The sequence below is a fragment of the Silene latifolia genome, chromosome 4 (assembly GCF_048544455.1).
Source record: "Silene latifolia isolate original U9 population chromosome 4, ASM4854445v1, whole genome shotgun sequence".
Classification (NCBI taxonomy): domain Eukaryota; kingdom Viridiplantae; phylum Streptophyta; class Magnoliopsida; order Caryophyllales; family Caryophyllaceae; genus Silene; species Silene latifolia.
The window spans coordinates 14,183,534-14,192,766 of NC_133529.1; the positions used below are offsets into that span (position 1 = coordinate 14,183,534).

The window sequence follows — 9,233 nt, forward strand, 5'->3', positions numbered from 1 at the left end:
AGTTTTGTACAAGACTCACTAAAATAGCTGGTGCATTGTGCATTAGGTAGCACGAACACTTCTCTTCATCAGCCGTCCCGTGTCCGGCACCGTGTCGGACACCGACACTCCTCGGGCACACGTTGAAACGTGTCGGATGCTTATAAAGTCGTGTGTAACTTTCTACATTTATTAGGGCACGTGTCCGACGCGTGTCCGTGGTATTTGGGCCGTGTCCAATGCGTGTCCATGCCATTTAGACATCATTTGGGGAATTGGGGTGAATGATGTTTTTTAAACGAAAAATGATATGTCAAAAGAGATTAATTAGAAGATGCGTTTGGATGGTAAATGAAAATGAGTTATAATCAAGGACTAGTTTAGCTCACTTATTTAAATTTATTATCAAATAATTTTATAAAAATAAACTCGAACGTTTATAATTATAAAATATATATTTTATTAAATTTAAATAACGTGTCCGGTGTCCTAAATTTCATGAAATGTCGTGTCATGTGTCCGTGTCGTGTGCCTGTCCGTTTTGGTGCTACCTAGATTGTGCATATGCTAAGCGTTAAGAGTCTAAAGGCGATTAAATGTGGGTTTAAATTGTATATGAGCTTGACTCATGTTGACTGTTTGGTCACACACAAGCGAGTTAGCATATTTTAAGACTGATAAACGAATCGAGTCTTATGAATTACTGAAATTTTACGAGATGGACGTAGGGGTGTTCAAAAAGTAGCCCAGACCGGAAAATCGGATTGGCCGGTTCGGTCCGGTCTAGACCGGATATATATCGGTCGGTCTCCAGATCCCAAAAATATGGTGACCGGTTTTAGGTCTAGTCCGGCCCACACTAAAGAAACTCAATTTACCTTTTAGAGTAAAAATGGCCCGATCCAAACCCGGAAAAAAACGGATTTAATAGGTTTTGGTCTGGTCTGGTCTGATTTGGATCTCCTCCTAACCGGTCCGGTTTTGGGCAAGTGGTTACCCGATTTGCGGGTTCACCCGATCCGATCTGTTTTGGACCGATGAATACCCCTAGATGGATGGACCGGGTTTTAAGACGTGTTCTACTACCTCTGTTTACAAAAGACGCCATACTTGATTTATAAGGCTATTTACCGCCTCGCAACATTGGCGCGAACATCCATCGATACACTAAGCTTGAAGTAAAGCAAGAGAGTCACAAAAATGGCGACATTAATGTCAACTCTAAGCTTCACACCACTAACCCCTGTCAAAACTCAACTACCCATCAAATTCCCTTCTCAACAATCCCCTTTATCCCTCTCCTTTTCTCTGAGGCATAACATCAAACAGTTGGTGTGCAAGCCAGTACCGCGTTGTTCATTCGAAAACCGGGACTCTTATGAGCAAATGGAAGAGTACCCTAAGCCCTCAGACATTCAATGGAAGAAGGAGTTGTGTAATTCTGTTCAACTTATTGGGATTGTGGGTTTGCCTGTACAAATTACCCACCTTAGCTCTGGTAAAGTTGTCGCTTCGACCCGTCTTGCTGTCTGGAAATCGGCTACTGAGACTAGTTGGTAATGGATTTAATCGTTCTTTTTGTTGATTAATTCATTTTCATATGTATATGATTGGCCTATTATTGTGTTACTTTCTTTTGTTGGTTTAATGGTTGATACCTTGGTTGAATTGAAGACTCCTAATTACGCGAATTATACAATTTGGTTGCAAAATATATTTCCCGACCCGCCTTGTGAGCGTCTCACTGTCGCCTGTAAATGACTATATCAGCTAAGCTAGTGGGCATGCACCGTGGTGCTGTGGAATCGACTGTTTCCTGCTCATAGTTGGCATTACATGGGAGGATTTACATTTGCTGCTAAAATGCTTTAACATTATGCATAGAGTTTTAGGGTGTGTGGATTGAAAGATTTGGAGAGAAAAGAAAGGGAGGGAGAGTATGGAATTTAAAATCCCTTGTTTGGATAGCAAATGAGGGTGGAGGGAAATAGAGGGGGAGAGATTTGGAAGGATCCAATTTCCCCCCTCCAAGCCTAATCAAAATCTCTCCACAATAGGCAAGATTTGGAGGGAAATTGTATCCAAACACCCACACCCCATTCCCCCCTCCCCTTCCCTTCTCTCCCTTTCCCTTCCCTCCTTCCCCCTCCCCTCCTCTTCCCTTCACTTTTGCTATCCAAACACACCCTTAAGCAGGAATATGTAAAAAACTTGCTTACATATTTCTCCTGCTTTTCTGAAGGGCGCACTGCTAGTTTGCGACTGATTTTTTTTATGGGTGTAGGATCAATTTGACATTCTGGGATGAATTGGCTCGTGTAGCGCACCAGCATGTGCAGAAAGGTAACCAGATATATGTTTCTGGTCGTCTGCTGTCAGATACTGTTGAAAGTGAAGATGGGAAGCAGCAAGTCTACTATAAGGTTATGCAGCGTTTTTTTAGAAAACAAATGAAAACTTGATGATTGCTAGTTTTACATCTTAGCTGATAATTCAAAGTTCACAGGTAGTAGTGCAGCAGCTAAATTTTGTGGAAAAAACCTCTCCTTCTCCAGTTTCTTTGTATGATGAAAGCTATAGTTCAACAACATCAGGTAATTAAACCTGTCTTTGTTATTACCGTTTTGGCATGATCATCCATCACCCTTTTGGCTTTGGGTGTTCTTTTTTTTTTTGGAATGTTACTTTGATGATGCATCCTTTCTTGTAACAGCTGCAAAATTCAATAACTCAGCTGCACCTGGTAAGCTTTCCACTCAGGAGCTATGGCAAGCTTTTTTTGCTAACCCAACGGAATGGTGGGATAACAGGAACAACAAGGTATCACTGAACTTTAAAAAATCCTGAATCTTTCGTTTATGCTCGATTTTTATGCCTCGCTTGCTCAACATCTTTTGAATATAGAACTCAATGCACAAGCAATCTGTTTGGTTAATCCTCAGAAGTAGGAGGGAAAGGCAGGGGAGGGGAGCCTTGGTGTTTGCTGCATAAATCTTTCCTAAATTGGGTATTGGAGGGATTGTAAATTGTCTTGTAGGATGGAGAATGAATAATATGAATTATTCCGTCTTCTTCCCCTCCATTTCCCTCCATTCCAATTTGCTCTCCAAAGGTAGGAAATTGTTTCCTCCGGTATAATCTATAACCACGATGACAGCAAGAGGAAAATGCGTAGGCACAGGGTAATTGATAATTTTATGAAAATTTGGAACAGGCCAAGCTGATCAATAAACAAATTATATAATTTTTTAACTAAGAAACTCTAGTTACCCATAAAAAAACTAAGAAACTCTGGTTTGGATATAATACAAATATTATGTCACAAACTGTAGCCTTTTGAATTTTTGATGTCCATACATAACCACATACGACACAGTCCTCTTATTTACTTTTTGCCGTATCTTTCCGTTAGTTCCTTCAAATTTTCTTCTTTTGATTCTTTTGGAAATAACAACTTTGAGTTGGCCATGGGGTACATGTGCATCTAGATATTTTAGATCCTGCCACTGCCCCATCAGCTCAAGATTGATGTTGGGCTTCTGTAGGCTTATTCTTTTTGTTGTTATTTTTTCTGGTGGAGCAATCTTCTAATATTTCTGAAATTATTCTGCATGTGTGTTTGCCAGAAAAATCCAAAATATCCCGACTTCAAACACAAGGATACTGGCGAAGCTTTGTGGGTTGAGGGAAGGTATAATCCTGCGTGGGTAAAATCTCAATTGGAAATATTGGATTCGAGAATGCAATCTCGTCAAAACCAGGATGAACCTGGTCTTTTCAGTTATTTGAATGGTGGTCTCTAGATGCTTATTATAGGCAAGCTTTAGGTTTGGCACGATCATGTATATGTGTTTGTTTAGTGAACATCTATCTGCGACTTTTCTTGGCTGATAAAATTTGAACCTGATATGGATTCCTGTTGCTTTCATTTTATTATTCTGCAATTGTTCAATGAAATGTATATTGTTGTCTAATTCTTTCTTACTTTGAAGAATATTTGCAATCCATAGGCCACCGTTCAGAGAACATTATATTTATGCATGTATGACATAGCTAATATTCGATACCATCTGGTTGGTATCGGATTGAAGTCCCCCCTAATCTGCTCTTCAGTCTTCATTGAAGTGTACTTGGTATTATTGTGGATTGTTGGTGGTATTCAACTGGTTACTGATACACACCAAAATTATTATGAAGGGTAGTGTAGTAATTTCAGCTTTTATTTTAGTTATATCCTCCTCAGGCTATATAAGTATTACTTGGCTATAGTTTTCTATTATCAATTATGAATGAACTTATGAACAATTTCTGAGATTTCTCAGCCATTTAGAATCTAGGTGGTATTTCCATCACAATTCTACTCTTGTAGCCTATCGGATTTTATATTTGAACAGCTACATTTCTATCCTTTGTTTCCGTCTTAATTTAGATCGTATCATTTGGTTATCAGAGCTAACTTTCCTCCCGCCTGTGTCATATTCATCTCAAAAAAAAAAAAAAAAAAAAAAAAAAAAAAGAAAAAACTTCTGATCGACATTTATGGCCCTTTCCGACGACGTTGCTTCTCTCAAAGTGAAAATCCACAAATTGGCCATAGCTATTGAAGAGCTCGCAATTAGAAGGTATGTCCAAGGTGATATTGATATTAGTAAGTTGCCATGGTTCACTCCTAATTATGTTCCTGGTGACTCAATCAAAGTATCAAGTAGTCGCTTCCCTACCGCTACTGCCAACAGTGAGGTGATGGCGTCTCCATTTGCAAGTTTTCCAAATGCCAGCGATAAATCACTCGGTGCACATCAAATGTTTGATGAAATTCCAGAACCAAATACAAGACTAAATCAGGCTCAAATGGTGGGAGTCGATCTGGTGCATGAAACGAACCCGTCTATTTTGTCAAAAGAAGCGATAATATCTTGTGCCCACCAGGTGTTCGACAAAATTCCTGAACCAATTTCTCACTTAAATCAAGTCCCAATGCTTAGTAACAATGGCGACAATACTTGGAATCACCTAATTGCTGAAAGCTCAGCCATGCCTTGCGTCAAACTTGCAGAAAATGAAGCTCTACCGACTTTGAACGTCAATGCACCTAATGAGTTGTCTAGTGCACACAACATGTTCGACAAATTGCCAGTTCCAACCTTCATTTTAGAGATGGCTCAAGCAACAAAAACTACACAAGAAAATGAAGAGATGGCAGACGCGCACCAACTGTTTGATGCAATGCCTGAACCAGTTTTATGCGAAAGTCAGATTGTTTCATCTGAAGAAAACGATGCACACATCGTGTTTAATGCTAATGAAATGATTGTGTCAGACTCTGGTATTTTACAGCATGGGGAAGTTGTGTGTGATGAAGGTCAGGTGTTAGACGAAATGTCAGATTCAATTTTGAGCTCAAATGACATTGAGGCTGTATTATTCAACAATGAGTCTGCTCTAGTCTACAACAATGATTCCCAAGTTGATTCAGATGCTTTAGAGCCGCACAATAACCATGATTCTATGTCAAATGAAGTCCTTAATTCTGCTTCAGGACCTATTATCATTGATTCGGATCAGTCATCAAGTGCACATAATGTGTTCCGTGAATTACCTGAACCAAATGTATGCTTTATTTATACTCCAATTCTGACGGCATCCATTGCACATAAGTTGTTTGACACAGTGTCCCAACAAGATAACTCCAGTAAAGATAAGAATGGTGAACTGGAGGTGGAGGCGGCAACAATAGACATGGGTTATGAATATCCAAGTAACTCCTGTATGTTTGGCCAACAAATTCTTGCAAGGGTTGATGAGCTAGATTACTCAAGCTTCACCTACTTGGTCAATATCAACTCAATTGGTGCACAAATACGCAAACCTTTGACACTATCCATTAACAATTTCCACTATCAGACTTATCAGGTGACAACTAAGCCTATTTACCCATTTACTGAAGTAGAGAATGTGTCATTGTATTGGGGTAAGAGGAATACCCATTTTGAGGGATTGGTGCAGAATATGATGTTTGAAATGGAATGCTCGTGTAGGTTTGTTTTTGACCCTGGTGTCTTGCTTAAGGTTAAAAGGAATGTTGAAATTAGTCTCTTAACAATTTTTCTTAATTTGCAAAATGGCTGGAACACAAGTGTAGAGGGCCAAAAGCTACATAAGTTGGGAAAATTATTTGTTCATTTAGCTTTGGGAGAGACACTAATTGATAGTACACTCCAATCTCTTTATGCTCCTTATGCTGATCTCTATTACTTATTTTCTAAAGCACTAGCCCACAATATACTGATACTGAAGAATGCACATAGCAAAAATGTTCATATTTGCTTACGAGTCCACCTTTTTTACTTGCCTCTTATCCTTGATTGTTGGCAGCCTAGTATTTTGGGTTTGTCATTTGCTGTGAGTGTGCTAAGTGATTGGTTAACTAAACAAGAGTTCTTGCATTCTTATAAGCCCCATTTTTCTTGTTCTACCCTGATGTTAGCCTTGGTTCTCACCCTTGAGGACAAGGGTGATTTTAAGAGGGAAGGAGAGTATGCTATGAGGACCTATAGTATTTATGCTACTAATGGTCATGTCACCTGGCCAAAGGAGTATAAAGAATCAAAGAACCTCATTTGGGACCCTGACATTATAGCTAAGATTGCATATGAGCAATTTAGGACGTCAAATCTGTCAAGAGTGGGTTGTTGGAAGGATATAATTTTGTTGACACTTGGGTTAATGAAATATTGGGCTGCAAGTTCCAGGATTTCAGATGTTGGAACACTTGGGTTTGACAATTTTGAATATGGGTTGAGGTCTTTTGAGGTGCTACTTCTTGGGAGAGTTGAGCAGTGGTCCATTACAATGAGAACAATGTTAGAGAAGAACTCCGCAAGGAAAGACCCCACGATCAACTGCAAGTTTTCTACGATCATGACAATTAGTTCCCTTGTTTTTGATCCGGGTGGGTGGAAATATAACCTCTCCCATGTTGAAAGCTTGACTTCCATGTTTGTACAACCCACTGAAATTTTATCGTTCCTCCCATGTTTCCTGGCACAGTTGAACTTGCTCCAGTTCAGTGATTGTGCGGATCATGAGGGGGCTATCTTGGTCTTTGACCCTGGTGGTTGTGGTAATGGGCAGAAGGTGATGGAACAGCCTAAAGCATGTCAATATGGTGGTGGTAGGCAATTGAAAAGCAAGGGGAATGAAGACCGTCAGATTTACGTGTTTGATCCAGGGGGACAATTGATGAGATTTGTAATTAAGGATATGGTGACTAACTCACAACCTGGAGTGTATTATGCCATGTCTTGCTTCAAGTATTGATTATCTTTGATCCTTGAGGACAAGGATCGTTTCAAGAGGCGAGTATTGATACACACCAAAATTATTATGAAGGGTAGTGTAGTAATTTCAGCTTTTATTTTAGTTATATCCTCCTCAGGCTATATAAGTATTACTTGGCTATAGTTTTCTATTATCAATTATGAATGAACTTATGAACAATTTCTGAGATTTCTCAGCCATTTAGAATCTAGGTGGTATTTCCATCACAATTCTACTCTTGTAGCCTATCGGATTTTATATTTGAACAGCTACATTTCTATCCTTTGTTTCCGTCTTAATTTAGATCGTATCAGTTACTGAGGAGCAACTTTGAAACACATCCGACCCCCTAACCGCCGCAATAGGACCTGGGTTTGGGGTAGTGTTGTTGTAGGCAGTCAATAATCTAAATATTCAACCAGAGTTAAATCTGTTGACAAAAATCTACTGTAGAGTGGCTAAAAAATGAATGTGCCTACAGTTTAGTGCCCCGTTTTGCAAACTACCTCATTATGTGATGAACTGTATGGAATGCCTGTGAATCCTGTGATTGTTCACTAGATCTATATATGTAAGCTGCTTTTGCCTTTTATTGTTTACACCAGGCTTTTTTGTGGTCCTATGCCTAAGGCTACTTTGACCATATTAATTTCTCACATTTAACATACACTGCACCTTTCTATAATGCTTATCGTAATTAGCATCATGATTAAGGGATCAATGTTGGCCTTCTTGGGACAAGGAACTTGTTATAAGGGTCAAGATTAGGCTATTTATTTCTGGATCTGATTGAATTTGAAGTCTTAAGCTTATCTTCTTTATGAAGTATTGTTACACTACAATTGTCTAGGTGATGCTAATTTTATTTAGTTCTTTTCTGTGAGCCTCTTGAGTAGTGATAGGAACAATTTCTTCCCGTCTTGCAGAATCTAAGAGCACTTTCTGACACAACTTTTCATTTTTCTTGGTTCTAGATGAAACTTAATCAAGAGCTTTAGTTGCTAGCAATCTGATAGAATGCTGACCATTTATCCTGATCTTGGCTAGTTTTATGCGAGTACTACCAGTATAACTAGGATAGATTAATGGAAAAAAAAGTCGTGTATGCTGGCTGATTTCTTTTACCACCTTAGTGCAAACACAAAGATAGCCTAACATTTTGACTGCTATATGTCAAATTTGATTCTGTATAATATTCAGTTATTTCTAGTTTGCGAGCCTTAATTCCCTATTCTGTGTTGAATACTATCTTACTCAGACTTGGATTGTAGTATCCGCTTGTTAAGCCTTGGATATTATATGAAGAGTCGAAGTAACATAGGCAGGATATTATATATTTGAGTTTAGTGTTCCGGCAGATTTTAGAGTCTACAGCTAAGGTGTAAAAGGGAACTGGGGACATGTCGACATTGTTATGACTAATGAAATACACTTGTAGTGCTTTTGGATGAAAATCTATTAGAAAAGGAGTTGCATCTAGGTCCTCACTTTCTGTAAAAGTTTTTCAATCCTAAAGATTGATCGTTAGTCATGTAACGTGACCAGAATGCAGAAAGGATGTTAAGATCATTAACTGTGACATCTAACTTCAGGGTTGAGTTACGAGAGATGGGTTTTGTCTACATTTCCTCCAATGCCCCCGAAATCTGGTCTGATTCAAGTGATCATAATGTTTCTGGGAATGATTGTTATGATTTCTTTTTTCTTTTTCGAACTTCATCCATTTATTTGTTTATGTATTAGCCGACCCCAGACTATGTTGGGACTAAGGCTCTGTTGTTGTGGTGCTTGAATTTGGCCGTCTTCTTGTCATTAGATTATGCAGTTCAGGAGACTCATATATTGTATTTCGAAAGTAAATATGAGGATTATCTGAAGAAGCACATTTGAGAAAACTGGAGGATCTGAACAATAAGTATAAGTATTGGTAATAA

At 38.8% G+C, this 9,233-nt stretch overlaps 1 protein-coding gene across 1 annotated transcript; it reads left to right on the plus strand.

The window, feature by feature from the left end:
* Positions 1 to 1,075: 1,075 nt before the first annotated feature.
* LOC141653064 (protein OSB1, mitochondrial-like) lies at positions 1,076 to 3,950 on the plus strand. The gene is made up of 5 exons (XM_074460705.1): positions 1,076 to 1,535; positions 2,264 to 2,402; positions 2,486 to 2,573; positions 2,693 to 2,799; positions 3,606 to 3,950. Exons 1-5 carry the CDS (start codon positions 1,180 to 1,182, stop codon positions 3,780 to 3,782), a joined length of 867 nt encoding a protein of 288 aa, XP_074316806.1. The 5' UTR covers positions 1,076 to 1,179; the 3' UTR covers positions 3,783 to 3,950.
* The last annotated feature ends 5,283 nt before the right edge of the window (positions 3,951 to 9,233 follow it).